The sequence below is a fragment of the Plasmodium yoelii genome (genome assembly GCF_900002385.2).
Source record: "Plasmodium yoelii strain 17X genome assembly, chromosome: 14".
Classification (NCBI taxonomy): domain Eukaryota; phylum Apicomplexa; class Aconoidasida; order Haemosporida; family Plasmodiidae; genus Plasmodium; species Plasmodium yoelii.
This window is the reverse complement of record NC_036186.2, coordinates 2,223,412-2,246,967: the sequence shown is the minus strand read 5'-3', so window position 1 is coordinate 2,246,967 and position 23,556 is coordinate 2,223,412. Positions and strand designations below refer to the sequence as shown.

The following is a 23,556-nucleotide window of genomic DNA, read 5'->3' as shown; positions in this document are numbered from 1 at the left end:
AACAGAAAAATGTTTAAAATTTTGTGTATAAAAACATTTTTATCACATATCCCAGAAATTATGTGATTATTTTTATTTCTACTTATTTAAAAGAATAAACGAATTGGAAGAAGTATCCATCAGAAGTTATATGTGTTTCATTTGGTAAGCTCAACAAATTTTCAATTGCAATAGCTGCAATTTTTCCCTTAGTAAATTTTTCGACTTGAGAATAGATTTAAAAATATTATCACATTCGCCTTTTGATAATTGTAATGATTTGATTGAGGCGTCTAATTCGACATCTTTATTATGATCCTTATTTCTTTTCAATTTTAAAAGAGCTAGTATTTCAAAGTACAAACTATTTGTTGGATCAATAAAAAATAGAATTTCACTTATAATAAACAAAACACTTTTAAATAGATTAATATATATAAATAGATTATTTTGAACATATGTAATATTGTTTATATCAATTATTTCTTCAGAAGTAATATTACTATATTGTAAATGCTCATTGTTTTTTGATATTTTATCTAAATGATATTCTTTTATTTGATATTTTAAGGATACTATATTTTCTGATTTTCCTTCTAATTCATTTTGTAAATTATTTATTTCTTCATTAAGCTTCATAACGAATGATTTTAAGTTTTCTCCTTTATAACTTTGTATGTTCTTTAAACTACTTGTAGTAATAGAACTATCAAGATCATTTTCAATATTGTTTATTAATATGCGTTCTCTTTCTTTATAATGGTTGCAAAAATCTTTTAGTAAATTATTTTGCATTTGAAAATATTCCACGTCTAAAGCGATTTCATTGTTTTCTTTCATAGCATTATTTAATTGTTCTTTTATTTCATTTATACTATTTATTAATTCTTTTTTATTTTCTTCTTCAATTTCGATTTGTTCCTTAAAATTTTCATTTTCCTTTTTTAACATGTCACAAATTTTTTGATAATATATTTTATTCGTTTCTTCTTTTCCGAATTCATTTACTAATTCATCATGTGTGGATTTATAAAACTCAAGAGTAGAATTAATATTTTTTATGTCATTATTATAATTTTTAACATCAGCTTTTAATTGTGTAATTTCATCATTTAAGACTTTAATTTCGATTTTATATTTTTCATTTGCTTGTTTTAATTCTAATATTTTATTAAAATTTTCTGAATTTTCTTCCACATATATATCAACACATTCATTCACGGTTTTATTTTGTGCATCTAGTTTTTTTTGTTTTTCTTCCAATTCTTTTTCTAATATATTTAATCTGCTTTCGCATAACATTAAATTTCTTTTAGCCCCTTGAACATCTTTTAATTCCTTTTTTAAAAATTCACATTTTTCCATTAAATCGGTGTTCTCATTTTTTAATACCTCGATTTTATGTTCCGCTGTTTTTAATTTATCATTTAATTCGTCCATTTTTAGATTCATTTCTTCAATTTTTACTTCATTTTCGTCATAAAAATTATATTGTTCTTGGGAAGTGAATTCAGATAATCTTTTTTTTCGACTTTGGTCAAAAGTTTCTCTTCTTTTTTGCCTTGAAGCAAAATTTTCATTTTCGTGTCCATGATTTGATTTTTTTTCATCATAAACTTCAACAAATGAACATCTATTGTTATAACTTTTTCTTTTAATAAAACTTCGAAGTGTTGGTGATAAATTAACATTATCTATATCGAATAAATTATTTTCATCAATATTATTACATAATAATTTTATTTGATCTTTTAAAAAAATTATATATTGTTTATTTTTTTCTAGCACATCATTTTTGTCTGCGGATTCTTGCTGACTTTTCATAATTATATAATCTTTATTTGTAATTTCTTTATTTAAATCTTCTATATATTTGTTTAATTTCCATATTTGTTCATTTTTTTTTATTAATTCTTCGTTTTTTTTACTCATTTCTTCTATGTGTGTGATATTTTCTTGATGTGTTTTTGCTGCATCATCTTTTCTTTGATTAGACAATCTGTCTTTCATGCTTTCATTTTCGTTGTATTGATTATTATCTGCAACACTGCATACACTTTTTGTTCCTCGAATGATTCTAGAATGACGTGCATTTTTAATTGGATTATTTTCTTTATCATAACCAAATTCTTCATTTGTATTGTTAGATAGCATACTTCTATGACAATTTATTATATTTATTATTTCTTCATCGTCGTTTTCAAAAATTGCTACTATTTTTTCCCTGATATCTATTATACTAAAATCTTTGTTAAAACATATATCTATAATTTGTATACATTTTATTTTATATTTATTTCTTTCATTAATTAAATTTTCCTTTTCAATAATATCATTTTTTATGTCTAATTCATCATTATATTTTATTGGTAAATCATTTTTTTGTATGATTTCTTCTAATTCGTGATTTTTTTCGCTTAATATATAAAAATCATTTTTTAACATATCACATTCTTCTTTGAGATTATTATTATCATTTTCTAATTTACTGATAACTCCTAATAGTTCATTTTTATCGATGTCTTCATAGAATCGATTATGATCATACAGTTCAGTTGTCGAATTATTTTCAATATGCCCCTTAGTATGGTTATTTCCCTCCTTTCTGTTTAGTTCTTCTATAGAATCATAAGTTTCTACCTTCTTTATCAACATTTCATTAAATTCTTTTAATTCACTTATTACTTGATCATTTGATTTAATTTTTTGTGTTAAATATTCTATATTTTCTTCCTTATCTTCGATTTGGTTTTTTAGATAAATATTTTCCTCTGTTAATTGTTTTAAGGCAATTTTATTTTTCTCATTTTCACTATTTAAATTGGTTAAACTTTGGTTTGCTTGTTCTAAAGAAGTATTTAAATAATCTAAGTCCGTTTTTAGAAATTCATTAATTTCCTCTGTTTTTGTTTTATTTTCATTTTTTTCAATTAATTGTTCTTGTAAATTTTTAATTTGATATTCATTTTGTTTGATTAAATTTAATTTCTCATTATATTCATCATTTAATTCTTTGTAAAGATTTTTTAATTCTTCATTTTCAGTTACTAACAATTCATTTTGTTCGGACTCTTTCACTAATATAAGTTTTAATTTGTCGACATCTTCAACATTTTGTAAAAAGTCATTTGATAAAGAATTATATTTCTTTTTTAATAATTTCATATTTTTTTTTAATTCGGACTTTTCGATATTTGATATTTTGTTGGTTTTCTTAATTTCGTTTATTATAATATTTATAATACTATTATAACTGTATTCTAATACGTTTAACTTTTTATACATTATATCCCATTCTTCACTTTTATTTAAGTTATATAATTCATTGCATATATTCTCAAAAGTGTCAAATTCGTCATTTACAGCTTTTATTATCATATTTGTCTCTGGTTCTATGTCTAATCCATCCATAGATTGTTCTTCATCATTTGGGTTTTGATATTTGTGTATAGCGTCGCTCATATGTAAAGGATAATTAGGATGGCTAACACTATGATGACCTTTTTTGGGGCTTCCTTTTTTTTTAATCATACTCAATTTTAATGTCTCTTTTTTCTTATTAGAAGTATTTTTGCTGATTATATCAAAAATATATTCTTTTATTTGAATAATTTCTTTATAAAATTGATTTTCAATGAATATTTTTGTTATAATTTTTCTATATAAAATTGCATTGTTCAAAAGGTTTAGAACATATTGGTGTGTATAATTGTTTTCATTTATTATTTCATTTATTTTGATGAAAAATGGCATATTTCCTTCAAATATATTTAATTTTGATAATAGTTCATCAATTTTAGATTTATAGTCATTTATAATTTCATGGTTTTTTGCATTATCTTTTTCATAGTATAGCAATTTCTCATTTAATGATTCGATAACCATATCCTTTTCATTTAGTATATTATTTATTTTAATTGATGCCCTTTTGCCATTTTGTCCATTTTCCACAACATTTACTATTTTATCAATATCACACGTTTCTTCTTCAGAACTATTTCCTAATGATTCGTGATCTTTGCTTATGACACTACTATTAAATTGGCTCATATTAATATTGCCTTCTTTGCTATTCCTGTGTTTTTTTTCATATTCTATTTTTTTTTTCATTTTTGGTGGAAGCATGTTAAAAAATTTATTACATTCCTTTACTTTGTGTTCATAATTTATTTTTAATTCATTATATTTTAATTCCTTTTGTTCCTTTTCATTTTCAGTAACATTTTTTTCATCGTTTAATTTATCTATATTTGCCAACAGAATATCAATATCATCTCTCATGTCTTTATTTGCTTGTTCCATTTCTATATTTACATTATATAGTTCATTATTTTTATTTTTTAAATTTACAATTAATGCATTTGCGTCATTGAGTTCTTCTTTTAGTTTATTTATACCTTCTTCATCATCCATAATTTTTTCCATAAATTGTTTTGTAATATTTTCCTTTTCTTTATTTAATTCATTTATTTCTTTTTCATAACTATTAGTTATATTGTTTAATTCTTCAAGTTTTTTTTCATATTCACTATTTCTTTCACCATTATAACTGTTGTTATTACTTTTTTTATTACTCTTATTTTCTATCATACTAATTTCGTATGAGGCTTGTGCCAACTTTTGCTGTAATTCTAATATTAGCGTGTTTTTTTCATTTATTATTTCTTCTGATTCTTTTAATGACTTGATAATATGTTCATCATCATTTTTATATCTTTCTAGTTGGTCATCCAATTTTTTTTTATTTAATTGTTCTGCATGTAACAAATTTTTTAAATTGTCTAATTCGTTTCTATATTCTTCCTTTTCTCGTTTTTCAATTTCAAGTGTTTTCTCGAAAAATTCCAATTCCTTTTCACGAGATTGTAAATCTTGTTTTAGATTTTTTATTTTTTTTTTAAATTCATTAAAATAGGTTGTATATTCTAGAGAATCCAAGTTTAAGTTTTCGCTTTGATTTTCTAAATTATCTAACTCTGCTATTTTTCGCATCGATGAAATGTTGCTATTTTCATTTTCATTGTTATTTCCATTTATATTACTTCTTGTTCGGCTATTGAATAAATTTTCATCATTACTTACATCTAAAAGATCATTAATATTATTGTTTTTTAATTTTTTATAAATAGTTTTTAGTTTCGTTTCTTTTATTTTTATATCCTTTTGTTCATTGTGTAAATGTTCAAATTTTAAAATAAGGTCATTTTTTAATTCTTCTATTTGAATTTGTTCAATATTTAATTCTTCTCTTTTTCTTGCTAATTCATTATTATTATTTATGAAATCTTCATTATTCTTCAAAATATCACTTTCTTTATTAAGCAATTCATGTTCTTTTTCAACTAATTCTTTTTCTTTATATGATAATTCATTTACTTTTTCAGTAATTTCATGTTCTCTATCTATTATATCCCTTTCTCTGTTCATTATTTCTTCTTTTATTTGTATAAATTCATTTTCTTTATATGCTAAACTCTCTTCTCTTCTATTTATTTCCTCTAATTTGATGTTGAACTTTTCTATCTCATCTCTTTTTATGTCTAACTCCTTTTCCAAAATTCTTAATTCGTTAATATAATTATTTTTTTGATCTTGAAATTCATCCAATTGGTGTTTCATATTTTTTATTGCATCGCTATGCATTTCCTTTTCTGAAATAATATTATTTAATTCATTTTGTAAATTTATAAGTTCTCTTTCTTTTATCGCGAGATTTTCATCATCAGCATTTTCCCTTACCTTCGATTCTCTACTTTTTCGAGAAGTTCTATGGTGAAATTTTATAACAATTTCTTTAATAAATAATAGATGGTTAGTATTCATTTGTGCATTTATTTTTTTTGTTAATTCTTCTATGCTAGAGTTATCATTTTGGAAATAACTCATAACAATATGCTGAACATTATTTATATCATCTACAATGAGTTGTATCTCTCTTTTTGTTTTATCAACATTCATTTCAAGGTCGTTTATATATAAACATTTTTGTTTTATATCGTCTTTTAATGAGATAATTTCTTTATCCATTTCTTTTATTGCTAGCTCTATTAATGCATATTTTTTATCTTTTTTTTCATTTTCATCTTTTATTTTTTTTATATAGGATTTTAAACTATTTGCCTCATCTTCATAATCTTTGAGTTTTTTTTTGTTATCAAATTTTAATTTATTATAATTTTCAAAAGAGTTTTTCAATTCCATTCTAAGTTCATTTATTTTTTCAAAATGTAAATGGCTTTGATTTAGAATATTATTATATTGTCTCTCGTTTTCATCTTCATCTAAATTTTTTTCATCATTATTATTTTGTTCGTTTTTTTCCATTATTGTTTCGTTTTGTTTTACCAACGAGCTATTACTATGTCCTTTATGAGATGATGGTACGGATTTTCTGTGCGAACTGTTTTTATGTTCATTTTGAGAATCGTTATTTTCCGCTTTAATACTGTTTGATATTCGTTTTATATCAGTTTTTAAAATATGAATCGTATTTTCCTTTTTACCTAATTCATTACTTAATAATTTCATTTCGTCTTTTGAATCATTTAATATATTTTTTAATGTTTCTATTTCATTATTTAGATTAACAATTTGGAATTCTAAGTCATTTATATATTTTAAGTTTTTATTTTTCTCTTCTTTTAATATATCAATTTCTTTATGTAAATCATTTATTAATTCGATTTTATTTTGTATCACATTGTCTTTTAATTGAATTTCATCATTTAGCGATTTATTTTGTTCAATAGATTTTTCCTTAATTTGATTATTAATTAATTCTAATTTTTTAATAATATATTCTTTATCATTCATTTCTGCTTCTTTTAATCTTTCTAACTTTATCTTTTCATTTTTTAGCATTTCAAGTTTTTCTTTAGTTTCTTCAAGCGTATTTATTGATACATTATATTCATTTAGTAAATTTTCATATCCTGCTCTTATTTTAACAAGCATATCATCTTTTTGTGAAAATCCAGAATTATCTCCCTTATTACTTTCATTATTTTCTTCATTTTCAAGTTTATTACTATTACTCAAATTGTTAATGGATTCAATGCGATCATTATTATTTTGTGTTCTCATCAAATTTATCATTTTTCGAAATTCTTCAGAATTGCGTTTTAAATTGTTAATTATTTCATCTTTGTTATCAATACGAGATTTTAAATTGTTAATAATTTCCTGATAATTTTTTATTTCATCTTCTTTTTCTATAATTTGGTTTATTAATTCGTCATTCGATGTGCTTATTTTGTTTACTTGGTCATTTTGTTTATTTTTAAGCAAATAATCTATGTCTTTTTTAACTAAGGTTATATACATTTCAACTTGTTTATTATTTAATAACTCATTGTTTAACTTTTCAATTGAATTTATATGATTTTTAATTGTTAATAAATCATTATCTGAAATTAAAAAATTATTCGAATTATTTACTTCGCTATGTATACTTTCTCTGTGTTCCTTTTTTAAATTGTCTTGAATAAAACTATTTCTAATTTCGCTTTTGCTATTTTGTATATCTGAAAAATTTAATTCGATTTTTTTCTTTTTGATAAAATCTTTCAAAGAATTGTAATCGGTTATCAATTGGTTGTAATTGTCACTCAATTCGCTATTATGTTGTTTATAAAATTCACAATCATTTTCTAGTTCATTATTTTTTTTTTCAATTGCTATTATTATTTCTTCATATTGTTTTATAGTATCATTTATATCACCATTGTCAACTAGTTTCTTTTTTAAAACGCTAATTTTTTGATCATGAGAAGTTAGCATGCTATTTAATAAGTCTCTTTGCTCATTTTGAGAATGTCTACTATTACGACTATTGTTTTTGCTTGTGTTCATTTCAAATCCCTTTCCTTTTGATTCGCCTGAACAATTTTTATTTTTTTCTTCATTTAATTCTTTTGTTAATATATCAATATCATCATTCATTTTTTTAATAATGTTTTTTAATTCATCATTTTCAGATAAAACATCCCCATTTGTTAACAGCAGATTTGAATTATTTTGCACAAGCTCATTATATTCTTTTAATAAGATTGTTATTTTTCTAAGATTAGAGTTTTCTATGTGTTCGTCTTTTTTATATATACTATTATCTATATTAAAATTTTGGAATTTTAATGCATTTTCGATTTGTACTTGATTTTCTTCATATACTTTTATTTTGTTATTTAATATATTTAATTCCTCTAACATGTTATTATTCTTATGAACTTCTTCCTCAAGTTTTGTTATTAAATTTTCATGAATTTTAGAAAATTTCTGAACATTAGACGAGTTTTCTTGTACCAATTCATTTACTTTGTTGTTTAAATCTATATTCTCCTCTTCATATTTTTTATTAAGATTTATATAATTATCAATTTCATTTTTTAATTCTTCTATTATATTTTTTTGGTTACGTACAATTAATTCTTTATCACAATAATTTTCTTTTAATGTCATAATATACTTATAAATTTTATTTAATTTTGCCTTATCTATTACTATACCATCTTCATTACTATTTTTCCAATGTGATCCTAAGATATTTACTATTATTTTTGAACTAATACTAGCATTATCATCTATATTTTCATCTTCTTCTAATTTGCTATTTCTTTTACTCATATGATAACTACCCTCATTTGTATGGATTTCGCTATAAAGGGAATTATTATCATTTCTGTCTTCCATTTTTTGTATAGGACTTAAATCATCAAAGTTGTCATTGATAATCATTAAATTAGCTGATTTTATTTTTTTTAATTCAGTCTTAAAAAATTCATAATTAAAATTATTTTCCCGAAATATTTCAATAAGCCCTTTAATTTTATCATTTAAATAGTACAAATAATTTTTGGCTTTTTTATTATTTTCTTTATATTTAAAACGTTTATTTAGAGTTTCACTGTATTCATCAATTTGGTTTTTAAGTTTATATATTTCGATTTTTAGATTTTCATTTTCTTCTTTTCCTAACCTATTTTCATTAATTAAATTTTTGGTATGATTTTCCATTTCAATCATTTTTATTTCGTTTTCTATTTTTTCTTGACTCTTCAACAATTCTTTTTTATCATCATTACCATAACTTTTATTAATAAACTTACTATTATCGTTTTGACCTTTTTCATTTTTAGACATATTAATACCATTGTTATATTTCTCTTCTAAAGACGATATAACTTTTACTAATTCTTTATTATCATTAAATATTGTATCATTTAATCGTTCCATGTCTTTAATCTTAACTTTTAATGCATCATTTTCAATACTTAACATGTTTATATCTTTTTTTAAATTATTTATAACAATGTTACTTTTTTCAATTGTATATAATTCATTTTGGCTATCTTTCATTTGTCTGACAGAATTTCGTAATTTGTCTTTACTTATAGCCAACTCTTTTTCATATTCTTTTAGATGATTTAATTTATCGTCTATTAGTTTTTCTTTTTCCTTTAGGCTTTTTTCTTTTAGTAAGAAAAATTTTTCGATGTTTTCTTTATAATTTTTATCAATATTTTCGTGATTATCATTTCCATTTTTCGTTTTTTTTGCAGAAATGTCTTCATTTAAAGAAGATGATGTAATATTATTTAGCTCTTCAGTTGCTTTTAAGTATTTCATATATATATCAAATTTTTCTTTATCCATGTCTACTAAATTTATATTATATTTTTCATTTTCTTTTATCAGTTTATTCACTTCGTCAATTAATTCGTTATTTTTTTCCATCAACATTTGATTTTCTATCTTTAATTGATCAACCTCACTATTTAACATAGATTCTATTTTTAATTTTTGATCATAATTTGTTTTCAAATCTTCATATTCATTTAATAGCGATTCCTTTTCCCTTAATAAATCGGATATAATGTTATCATGATTTTTTAATTTATTTATAAGAATATTTTCATTTTTATTGTCATTTTCTTTATTTGTCTTTTCATTAGTTTCAAAAATCTGTGATAGCTCATTATACTTATTTTCAAAAATGCTATATTTTTTTTTCAGTTTTTCATTATATTTTTTCATTTCTTCTTTTTCTAGCACATGCTCTTTTATGTCTTCATTTAGCTTTTTCACTAGTTCTATGTATTCTTTTATTTTATAATCCTTTTTAAATATATCATCAGTTAAGGACAAAAATTCTTTTTCCAATTTTAGACATCTAGCATATTCATTTTCCATATGTTCTTTATCTTCATTTCTTTTTTTTATTAAATGTTCAATATTTTTATTTTTGTTTTCTAATTCTTTTTCCATTTTAAAATATTCCTTATCGCATTCTTTTTGTTTATCTATAATGATAATTAATTCCTTTTGTAAATTAGATATGATATCTTCATAATTTGCCGTTTTCTTTTTTAAATAGTCATTTTTATTTCTATAAACATTTAATTCGTTAGATATTGTATCTATTTGGAATTTTAAATATTTATTTTCAGCGACATATGTATAATCATTTGTTGCATTTTCCTTTTCATTAAATTCATTTTTTTTATTTATTTCATTAACACTATTTTTTAAATTCGTATAATTCATTATTTGTTCATGCAAAAATTTATTTTCTTCTACTAATTTATCATTTTCATGTTTTAATATTAATATTTCTTTCCCTTTTTCCATTACATCATTTTTATTTACATATTCATGTATACTACTGCTTAGATCTTTATAATTCATAGAGAAATCTTTCACTTCTATATTTTTATCTTTTGAAAATTCAAATATATTTTTATTATCCATATTAAGTTCTTCTTTTTGTCTTAATTTCTTTTTCAAGTCCCAAATTAAATCCCTGTCTTCTTTTAATTTTTCTTTAAAACTATTATATTTCCTTTCAGCGCTTTCTAATTTAGATTCAAATACTCTTTTTTTAAAAATTAATAATCTTACACAATTTAAAAACTCGTTAATATAATTAGATATTTCGTTCGTATTATTTATTTTTATATTTTCCATAATATTATTATCCGTATCATTAAAGTTACTAATGTTTATTGATTTAAAAATTTCGATGTCATCATCGTTATTTGTATTTTTTCTATTATCATCACGTTCGTCATTTAAATTGCCTTTAATTCCATATCTATCATTTTTTATTACGCTTTCTTCATTTATGCTTTTAGAATCGATTTGTTTTCGATCAGAAAGTTCTTTCTCTACACATTTCTTATAATAAATAATGTGTGAACATATTTTATAATAAAAATTTAATGTTCTATTATATTCATCAAATAAAAGATTTTGTTCATATTGTTTATTATCTTCTTCCTCCTTTTTCAAGTCTAAATTATTTAAAAGTTCCGATTTTTCATCGATTTGTTGTTTATAAAAGTTTAATTGTTTTTGGAACACTTCATTTTGTACAATTAGCTTATTTTTTACATCTGTAAGTTCATATAATTCTATGGATAACTCTTTACATTCATCACTTCTAAGTGCTAATAATTCATTAGCAGCATATAATTCTGAATTCAATTGACTTGTATCTTTTTCTAAATTTTTCATTTTTTCATTATATGAAATTATTTCATCATTCATTTTTCGAATGATATCATTTCTTTTTTCAAGAATTTTTTCCATTTCCGTATGTTTTCTTTCATTCATATATGACTGATCTTTCATTTTTCTCAATTCTTGCTTTATCGTATCATTTTCTTCTTTCAAAAAAAGACTATATTTTTTCAGTTCAATGACATTATTAAAATATGCCCCATTATTGTTATTGTTATTAAATATACACATTTTTGAATCACCTGGATTTCCATAATTCATATTATTCGCCATATTAATTCCGAGGTCTTCATCTGTAAACACCTTATGCTCAAATTGTGTTTTTTCTAAATCGTTAATTTTAATGTCTCCAAAAACAGCTTTTCTCAAATTGTTTTCTAGCTCCTCTATTATATTGTCTTTATTATTCTTGATATCATTAAGTATAAAAATTTCTTGATTTAATTGATCTTTTTCGTCATTTAATTTTAATAATATAGAATCATTTTCATTGATTTTTGTTTCGAGCATCTTGATATCTTCTTGTAGTACTAACATATTTTTTTCTTTTTCTTCATTTATTAGTTTTTCTTTTTTCAAATCTATAGATAGTTTTTCATTATCTTTTATTAATTCGTCAATTTTATTTTCCAAATCTTGAACTAGCATCTTCATACTAGTATTTTTATCTAATAAAACTTTGTATTCTAACATTTGTAATTCTAAATCTGAAACCATTTTAAGATGGTTTTTTATTGAATCTTGAATTTCTCTATTTTTTAATTTTAATTTTTCAATTTCGTCTATATGATTTCTTTGATTCATTTCACTATCTCGTCGTAAAGAATTTATTTCTTCTTCTTTTTTTATAGCATATTGGTGTGCTTCTTTAATTTCTTTTATAAAATTTTCTTCATTATCTTTTAACATGTCATGATATCTTTTTTCTTCTTCTAATATTTCTCTTAATTTATCAATCTCTTTTTCGTAATTATATTTTTCTTGTTTTAAATTATTAATAGTTTCCTTTAAACTCATAATTTCATCATCTACATTTTGAATTATTTTTTTAATATTGTATATATCATCTTTTAATGATTCATTTTCTTTTTTTAAAAATGCAATTTCTTTTTCTCGTTGAAATTCAATTTCATTGAATTTTTCCTTCATATCCAGCTTTGAATTTTCTAAAGCTTGCACTTCATTTGATAAAAAGTTGCATTTCATTTGTACCTCATTATATTCTAAGTTTTTACCATCTAATTCTTTCATCAATAAATTTATTTCTGCATTTTTTTTCTTTACATCTTCTGAAAGAATTAAACAATCTGCTACTCTATCATCTCTGTCTATTATTATATTTTTCATATTATTATCATATTGTTCATATAATTTATTATATTCATTCATTTTTATTTTTAATTTATTTTCTAATTCTTTAATTTTATTCAACATATCATTTTTTTCCTCTTCATAATATGCATTAAATTCACTTAATCTATCAACTGTTTTTACAATATCTTCAACACTATTGGAAAATTTATCTTTATCTTTTAATTGAAAATTTATAACATTTTTTCTATATTCATCATCATTAAATTCAAAATTTTCATATAATTCATTAAACTTTTTAATTTCACCCATTTCAAAATTTTCACACAATTCAATAAATGTTTTATAAAACCCTCCAATTTTATGTTTTAAATTATTATAAAAATATTCTTTCTTTTTATAGGATTCATTAACATTATATAAGAAATAATCTCTATTTAAAATTTGTTCTTTTAGCGTGTTTGTGTTCATTTGATTTTCTCGTAATTCCCTTCTCAATCGTAATGTCTCTTCATTTATTTTATTCAATTCATCATGTGCTTCTTTTAGACTTACATCATATTTATATGTAGCTGATTTCAAGTAAAACATTTCATTTTCTGTATTTTTCTGAATTAATTCTAATTCTTCAATTTTTGTCAACCTCAATTTTAATTCAGTTTTCATACTTTCGATTTTTTTTTTATAAAGTTCGATATCTTCTTTATATTTAGAATTTATATTATCTAGTGAAATGTTATCTTTAGTTAGTATATCATTTTTTTCTTTTTCTTCTTTATATTTTATTTCCATTTTTTTTAAGTCTTCATCAAATTCGTTAATTTTTTTTTCTTTTTTTTCCATATATTTTACTAATTCATTACACTCATTAAAAACTTCTTGCGTTTTCTTTTCATGCATTTTAAGTTCATCTTGTTTTTCACTATATTTTGCAAATAAAACATTATAATCTTTTTCGATATTTGTTAATTTATCTGTTCTTTCTTTTATTTCAGTTATTAATAAATCGTGCTCATTTAGTAAGTTCACATATTTTGCATTATTACAATTTAATTCTTTTTCATTATCCATTAATTTTTTTTGCATATTTAGTGTTTCCTTTATTTTGGAATCATATTTTCTTTTTATATAATTCAAATCATTGATCATTTTTTTAGTTTGAAAAGTCGAAAAGAGCTGATTATTTTTTTCGCGAGTTTTTTTAGGATTATTTCTTTCTACAAATATATTTTCACCATTTTGAACATCATTTATTTCGTCACCTTTTTCAAATTCTATAAATTTCGAATTACAACTATTAGGAATAGAATAAAATGTGTCTAACCCTTTGCTGTCGACTCTTTGTTGAGAATTCAACTTATTCAGGTTCATATTGTTCTCAATTTTATTTATATTATTTAGTGTGTTATCTAGTTCTCTATATGCTTTTTTATATTTTTTTGCGTCTATTCTAAAATTATCACATATGGAAAATCTATGCATTCGAATTTTTATATAAATTCCTTTTATTGTTTTTTTTTTCGTTTTTTTATCAATTCCACCAATGTTATTATGATTATTGGTTCTTTTTTCAATTGTTTCATTATTATTTGATATGGTTCTATTTTTAAATATCGACAAAGGTATATTTCCATTGTCTGATATTCCTAATGCATTAGTTGACTTACTATAAAAACTAGACCTGGCATCAACAGTAGTGCTATTTGCACTTTTTCTTGATTTTTCAACTGATGAGAACATAAAATTAGTACTTGCTTTATCATTTTCAGAAAAATATTCGTCATTAGAATTATTTTCAGATGACGAAGAAATAAAAAATGAATTGTTAATATCATTTTTTTTATTTTCTCTGTCAATTTTTTTAATGTTAACAACTAAGTTTTTTACTGTTAACATCATTTTATTGAATGTTCTTTTAAGTTCATTGCCTTTTCTTTTTTTTTGTTTTAATAATAATTTATATTTACCATTTTGTTTTTTCTCGTGTTCTAAATGAAATAAATATTTTTCAGCATCTGTTTTAGCATATAATAATTCATTTCTTATTTTTACATTTTCATTAGATACTTGCTCTAATTTATGAAAAATCTCTTCATTTTCTTTAATTAGTAAATTATTCTCTTCAGATAAATGGTTTATTTTTGTAGCTAAATCTCCATTATCTTTCCAAGTCTGTTTATTTGCATTTCCAAATGTCAAAGTTCTTTTAATTAAACTATTTTGTTGATTTCCTTCATTTGTGCCGTAATTCGTAACTTGGTTATTTGCTTCGTATGATTTATCCATTAAAAATATACTATTATCCATAGGTACAAACTCATCGTTGGGATTATTATAGCCATTTTCATTATTAATAACATTACCATGAATATTATTACTCGATTCTGAGTTAACATTATTTCCTCCAGTTTTTAATAACATTATTTCTTTTTTTAAAAGTTCATTTTCTTTTTGTAACTGGTTATTTTTTTCAATAAGACTTATATTTTCATATGAAAGATTTTCTTTTTCTTCTTTTAATCTATTATTAAAATCTTGAAAAATTGCATTTTCTGACTCTTTTGTTTTTAATTTATCACATAATTCATTTATTTTATCTTGATAATATTTAATGTTATCATTAAAATTTTTAATTCTAAATTCAGATAATTCTAATATTACTTGATTGTCTTTATTTTTATTTTCTGATTGAGTTAATCGTTTTGTTAACTCTTCAATAATATAATTTTTTTCTTTTATTTCCAATTCTAACTTTGAACAAATATCTTTAAGATCAAAACATAGATCTTTAATTTTCATTGATTCATTTTCTGCATATTCATTTTTTTTATTTTTTAATATTTCTTCGTTCAAATTGTCAATTGTTTTTACCAATTCAAGGTTTTTACTTTCTAATTCTACTATTCGTATTTCTTTATCTTTAATATCACTTTTTATCAATTTCATATGATCTACATCAAGAGTAATTTTATTTTTTTTATTCATACTATCATTAGAATTATTAATATCTTTACTAATATTGTTATCTCCAATACTTTCACTAACATTTAATGAGTCTAAATCATTTATAGAATCCCCATTAATACCTTTGTTATTATTATTCATGCTTATACCATTGACCAAGGAAGTTAGATTTTTATTCTTTTCCTTAAGGTCATTAACTAGATCTTCTAGGTTTTTATACTCATTATTTAATATACAATATTGTTGATATGAATTTTCTATATAAGTAATATAATTATCAATATATTTTGTTAACAATTCCTTGTCTTTATTTTGATTAGATATATGATTCTTTAAACTTCGAATTTCTTTTTTTTGGTTAAAAATAATTTTATCATATTTTTCATTTAATAAACAATTTTCATTTTTTTCAAACAAAAATTTATTATAAAGATCATCGTATTCTGAGTTTAATAGCATATATTTTTTTTCTTGTTTGTGAAGATCAACTTGATAGGTTAAATTTATTTTACTAATACAATCTTTTAAATATAGACAATACATTTCATCTGCAATAAATTTCTTCAAAAAATGAATGTTTTCTTTTTCCAATGTATAAACCATCTTATCTTTTTCTTTTAGATCATTTTGATCATATATAATTATTTTACTTAATATATTATAAAGTATAGATACTTTGACAAGGTGTTTTTTACATACAGAATCGCTAACATTATTTTCTGTATTAAAAATATTTTGCATGACTAAACAATTTTCATTATTTTTATAATAATCGAGCTCTTCATTTAAAAAACATATTTTTTTTTCTATTTCTTTATTTGTTCTTTTTAAACTTTCATACTTTTTATTTAACATATTTATTTCTTCATTTTTTTTTTCCAATTCTCTTTTATTCAATTGAATTTCTTCATCAGTTAATTTTTTGTTATCATTTATCTGACCATTTTCAGATGTATTACTATTATATTGGTTCAAATTTTTATCACTTGTATCATTTTCATTCACCTTTGTCTCCCTTAGAATTTGTTCTAATGTTTTTATTCTTATATCATTTTTTTCATTGATTTCGCATTCTTCTTTATATAATTTTTCTATAACTTGAAATTTTTTTAATTCTTCTTCTTTAAATAATATTTCATCTTTTAAACGGTTTAATATAACAACATTTTTATCCAACTCCTCTTGTAATCTTCTTATATCTTTTACAGATTCTTCTTTATAAGTATTATATTCAATTTGAATATTTTTTTTCTCATCATTTATCTCTTTTAAAAGTGATGCATTTTTTAAAGAAATTAAATTTAATTTTTCAGTATCTTCATTGTATTTCTTTTTTAATTCACTGTTTTCTATTATTACACTTTTTAGTTCGTTTTTAAGTTTATCGATTTCATTTATATTATGTTCTTGCATTTTTTCAGTATTTTTTTTATTATAAACATCATTAATTTTTATATTATTATTATCTGCATTTTCTTTTTCATTATCTACTTTTGACTTTTTATAAATGTTGTTTATTTCATTATTCTCTGTATTATTCGTGAAATAGTTTTTCATATTTTATTTATTTCCTGTCCTGCTTAATTTCCCCACCCCTTTTATTAATAATTTTTAACACAAAAAAAAATTTTAAAATAAGTATATGAATGTATACATGTATATGTATGCAAATGCATGTTGATATCATATATACATGGCTATACTAAATAATCTTAATAAATTTAGTATAACACATAATTGTCAGTACACATATACTTACATATAACCATATGTTTATTAAAAATGAACAGAAAAAAAATGAAGTTGAAATAATGTATATAAAAAATATTAAATAGTTTTTAAAAATACACCCTTTTGATGTGCTTAAAAAATATGTTTATAAATAATATATAATTGTGCTACATGTGTTTTTCATAAAATTTGAATTTTGTATATGTATAATTGTGTATATTTTTTATGTATTGTGTATACCTATAATATATTATAAAAATATACATATATATTGCGGGAATACATAATTCACAAAATTTTAACACTATTCATGTTATAATGAATTTCTTCTGTTTTTGTTATCCTCATGAACAAAAATTCATTACAAAGTGTAAAATATTATATATATACATATTTTTTGTTTTACATTAAAACAAATATTAATGCTTTTATGTTTATTATTATTCCATAGGAATACATTTTATGTCATACGAAGTAAAAAAAACACATTTTAAGACCTTTATATTTATTACGAAAAATAAAGGGATATATATTTTATATTTATTTATACTTTTTTATGCAAATATCCTTTGCCAAAATAAATTCACATATATATATAATGGTTTGTATGCAAATAATATATGCTTATTATTTAACGTAACTATTTTCTAGCTTACGATGCTATTTTATACCTTATTTATATGCATAATTAAAGAATACAATTTCCATGTATTTTTTTAAATATTTCTAATAAATTTTCGTTATTCGTATTTGTATACAATTTTTTTTCTTTAATATTTTTTTATTAATGGAAAATATACTTATTTTTTTTCCAATGTTTTTTTTTGGCATACATATTAATTATTAATATTTACCTATATATTTTTTATAAGGATAAATCATTATACATTAATTAAAGAATTAATTAAATTATTCTTGTATAAATTAATGTGTAAAATTTGGGGATTTTACTTGTATTATTTTTGGTATATTTCCACTTTTAAATATTATAAAAAAATTATAACTTTTACGACTATACAAACATTTTTTCAGTTATTTACAATAATGTTTCATTATTTTCCTATTAACACATTTTAAGCATATGTAATATGTGTGTGTGTGCATACCACAAAAGGGGAAATGTAATATACTCATTTTTTTCATCTTATAAAGATATAAATAACTTTAAATTAAAAAAAATTGCCATATTCATGAAAAGGGAAAAGAAATGAAATATGTATAACAATATGATTAATTTATTGCTGATTTCCCTATACTCATTAATGGTTAAAGGTAAATATATTTTTATCAAGTATACACACTTATTTGTATATTTGCATAGAATACATCTATGTTTATAATATGTTATTTCATATATTTCACCATCATATGATATGAACACACATGTATAATGTATAATCAAAGGGATATATTCTACCAATTTGGTTTATTACAAATACAAATATTTATAATATTCTCAAAAAATAGTGAAAATTGTTCAAATTGTTCAAATTTAGGATTTGATTATATATATGACAATATTTATTGACAATATCAATCCTTTTAAAATGAAACACACCATTTTAATGTGTTCATGTTATATGATTATTAATTAGTATTAGTAAGATTTCTATATTATTTCACATATTTTAATCATAGAATAAAATATTAAATTGTAACGTGTAAAAATTCAAAACCTTTACAAGGATAATATAACTTTTATATTAGATCATCATATCATATACAACATAGATAGCTAATATCTGTTAAATTTGCAAAAATAAAATTATAATTTTCAGATTATTGAAATCATAAAAATAAAGAAAATTTATCGTTTTTTGCCTTGCAATTTTATTATTAATCGATTGTTTATATTGTAGAAAAAAAAAAAAGAAAAAAAGTATTTAAAAATTAAAAGCTGTAAATAAATAAACATAAATATATGCAATATGATAATGTAGAGAAGTAGATAGCGAACACATATATTCGCCAAAGAAATTAAAAATACGTATGTATATAATAAATACTATTATGTAAAAAGGAATGGATATACAGGTCCTCTTGTTAAGAAAAAAAAATTATCACCTATTAAGATATACAAAATATAGTTATGCATATATATATTCTATACATATAGAATGCTTTCTAAGCATTATATAAATGCATTAACTTTGCTTAAAGAAATATGTATTTACACTTTCTTCAAACAACAAAGTACCGAAAAAAAGAAAAAAGATAAAAGAAAAAGACAAAATATTAAATATAATATAGTGGTGAATATACTAAATATTATTTATTCTTCCAAATTTAATTATTAAAAATGTCAAATAAAAATAATTTATTCAAATTATGCTCATAAATATTGAACTTTTTCATTTCAGAAACATTTTTAATAGGTGATATATCTACTATTTCCTGAAAATTATTGTAATTTATATCTTTTGTTTTTACAGAACTTAAATTATCATTATTATTTTCTTCAGAAAAATCGTTTGTAAAAAGTTCACTAGTATTTTTTACAGTGTTATTATTATCATAGTTGTTTTCACTGTCTCTAGTATTTCTAATATTGTCAGAAAAATCATCCAATGAGTTATTAATACTATTTTCTGAATCAATGTTTTCATTTTTAGAATAGTATGATGGTTTGTGACTATTTATCATTTTTAGTACATTGTTATTCTTGGTGTTTGGATCCCTCGAATATTTTTTCTTAAGTTTTTTGTTTTCATTTTTAAAATGTTTACTTAAAATTCCAATTTCGTTTTCAGACGAAAGTGTCGTTATATCTTTAGTATCAATGTATTCATTTTCGACAAAATTCTCCATTTTATTAAGATCATTAACTTCATCAGATTTCATATTATTGCTGTTATCTTTGTCATTGGTATCTATTTCTTTAGAATCGTTATATTCATTTTCATGAGAATTTGGTTCATTTTTTTCGTTTTTTGATGTGTTTGTTTTCCCATCGCTTCGTACAGGTTTCTTTCCACTATTATTGTTATCATTTTGTGTATCATCATTCTTAGGATCTTTATTTAAGAGTTGATATCTATTTGATTGATCCCTTGAATTATTAGGATCAACTATTTTTTTAATTTCTTCTCCAGTTAATGTTTCTTTATCTAATAATGCAAAAGCTAAATTATCTAATTCTTTTCTATGTCTTCTTAAAATTTCTTCTGATATGCTTTTTCCCTTTTCTACTAAAGTTTTAACTTCCGTCTCTATAGCTGATATAGTTTGAGCTGATAATCTCATAGAAGAATAACCATCACCCATTCTTTTTTTATAATTTAATGGGCCTAATTTATCTGACATTCCCCATTCGGTTACCATTTTATAAGCTATATCAGTAGCTCTTGAAATGTCACTAGATGCTCCACTACTTGTTTCAGATTTTCCGAAAACGATTTCTTCTGCTGTTCTTCCCCCCATACATACTGCTAATTTTGCTTCCATTTGACTTTTAAAATAATTATGCCTATCATCAACAGGTATTTGCTCTACATACCCTAAAGCATTACCTCTAGAAATAATAGTAGCTTTATGTATAGGATCTGTTTTGGGGTGAAGAAAATATGCAACTATTGCATGTCCAGCTTCATGATAAGCAGTTATTCTCCTTTGATGTTCTGATTGTTTTAACGATTTTCTTTCAGGCCCCATCGAAACTTTATCTCTTGCTTCAAATAATTCGTTTATAGTAACTAAACTTTTTTTATTTCTCGTAGCTAATATAGTTGCTTCATTTACAAGATTTTCTAAATCGGCGCCCGAAAAACCAGGTGTCAATCTTGACATTCTTTCAATATCATTCGCATTTAAATTACTTTTAATTTTTTTTATGTAAATTTCTAGTATTTTTTTCCTGCCGCTTACATCTGGTAATGGAACATATACAATTCTATCAAATCTGCCAGGTCTAAGTAAAGCACTATCTAAAGTATCAATTCTATTCGTTGCCCCTATAACCATAATATGCACAGTATTACTAAATCCATCCATTTCAACTAATAATTGATTTAATGTTTGATCATGTTCTTTTTGCCCTGCACCATTAGATGCACTAGGACTTCGTTTCCCTCCTATTGCATCAATTTCATCAATAAAAACAATTGATGGTGCAACTGATCTAGCATGTGAAAATAATTGCCTGATTCTTTTTGCTCCTTGACCTACATATATTTCTATAAATTCAGGCCCAGATGTATATATATATGGAACATTAGCTTCTGTAGCTACTGCCCGAGCTAGCATAGTTTTACCAGATCCTGGGGGTCCAACTAATAACACACCTTTAGGCATTCGTGCACCCATTTCTTGATAACGTTCTCTATTTTTTATAAAATCAACAACTTCTAAAAGTTCTAATTTTGATTCATCTATTCCAGCAATTTCATCAAATTTTACAGGCTTAAAATGTGGAGATGGCTTTTTTTGACCTTGCTCACTTGGAGGCGTTCTATTATTAGGATTATCATTTTTTCTATTTTTGTCATTTACATAAGGTTTTAAAGAATTTGAATTATCACTTGTTGGAAAATTATGATTATTATAATTATCTTTATAAACTAATTTATATGTAATGATTGTCATAAAAAATGGCCATATAGCAAATCCTAGACATACGCCTAGAAAAAATATGACAAAATAATTCCATTTTTTGTTTCTTCGTTTACCAAAAATTTTATCATAATATCCATAATACCCATTATCAATATCATATTGGTTACTCTTGCTCTTATTCATATATTTTCTATCTCCATTTGAAAGTAATGCAGACTCATCTTCTTCACCATGTTTGTCTGATTCGGAAGATGCATAATTATCATTTGCATATTGATTAGAATTCATAATTTTACTTGTAAAATTTTTGTAATAATTATACATATGATTATTATTTACCCGATATTTTTTTGCATGAGAAAATCACAATTTCATATATACATGCATGAAACGCATATATTATAACTATAAATTTAATGTATTGTATACGTATATATATGTGCCTTGGTGTTGTATAAAACAACCCTTATGCTTATACAAACATAAATATATATATATGATGTATTGTGCCAAAATATTAAAAATGTATGGAGACACAAATCTCTGTAACTACAAAATATTATTAAAACACATTGTGCTTATATCAAAATGTGAGGGATATTTACTCCACACAACTATAGTACATATATATTGCTGCTATTTAACGCAATAATAATATTTCTTAAAAAAAATTACAAATACCAGAGGGTATAAATTAATCAATCATAAAAATATATTCAATATACGAACACAAGATCAAATATATAAAATACAATTAAAATAAGAAACAATTCTGTGCTTGTTTGACTCTAAAAAAATGTATATTTATGTATTATTATATTATTTCTCAAATGCTGTAAATACTTTATAATATCTACTAATAATGTTCTTTATAAAGTCATATTCCATATTTTTTTTCAAACATTTAACTAAATATATGCCTTTTCTCTTTGCATATAATAAATTTGCTTTATCACTTAAAAAATTAATGAATTTAATAGTATAATTCAATTATCATTTTTTTAATTTTATTTTGTTATTTATATTTTTTTTTACACAGATTGAGGGTATCCATTATACGCATATAAAATATTATGTATATATATATTATATTTATATGTGCCTACCCGCATGCATATATAATATATATTTTTTTTATGAGCCCATTCGTCTTAAATTAATAAAAAATATTAATATAAACAAATACTTTCCAATTTTTCACATTGTATATTTAATTTAAATTAAATATTAATATAAGATCGCAAACAAAAATTATATATCGATTAGGAGAGTGATTTTTCTCTAACAATTTTTGTGGGGTATATATTTTTTATTTATTATATATTCGGTTTTTCCCTTCAGTTCTATAAAATAAATAATACTTGTTTTTTGTATGTTCTACTAAAATTTCCATATACTAAACTATTCATTAATTTGGAAAATATTTATATGGAATAAATATTTTAATATTTAAAAATAAAATATTTTTTCCATTTTTTCTCGGTATTTTCTCCTTTTTTATAG

At 22.1% G+C, this 23,556-nt stretch overlaps 2 protein-coding genes across 2 annotated transcripts; both read right to left on the bottom strand.

Annotated features, from left to right (window-relative positions):
• Positions 1 to 150: 150 nt before the first annotated feature.
• On the bottom strand, positions 151 to 17,328 carry PY17X_1456700 (conserved Plasmodium protein, unknown function; the record flags this gene model as incomplete). The annotated part of the gene is made up of 1 exon (XM_724994.2): positions 151 to 17,328. One exon carries the CDS (start codon positions 17,326 to 17,328, stop codon positions 151 to 153), a length of 17,178 nt encoding a protein of 5,725 aa, XP_730087.2.
• Positions 17,329 to 19,788: 2,460 nt separating this feature from the next.
• On the bottom strand, positions 19,789 to 22,377 carry PY17X_1456600 (cell division protein FtsH; the record flags this gene model as incomplete). The annotated part of the gene is made up of 1 exon (XM_720378.2): positions 19,789 to 22,377. The coding sequence occupies one exon, from the start codon at positions 22,375 to 22,377 to the stop codon at positions 19,789 to 19,791; it is 2,589 nt and encodes an 862-aa protein (XP_725471.2).
• Between the last annotated feature and the right edge of the window lie 1,179 nt (positions 22,378 to 23,556).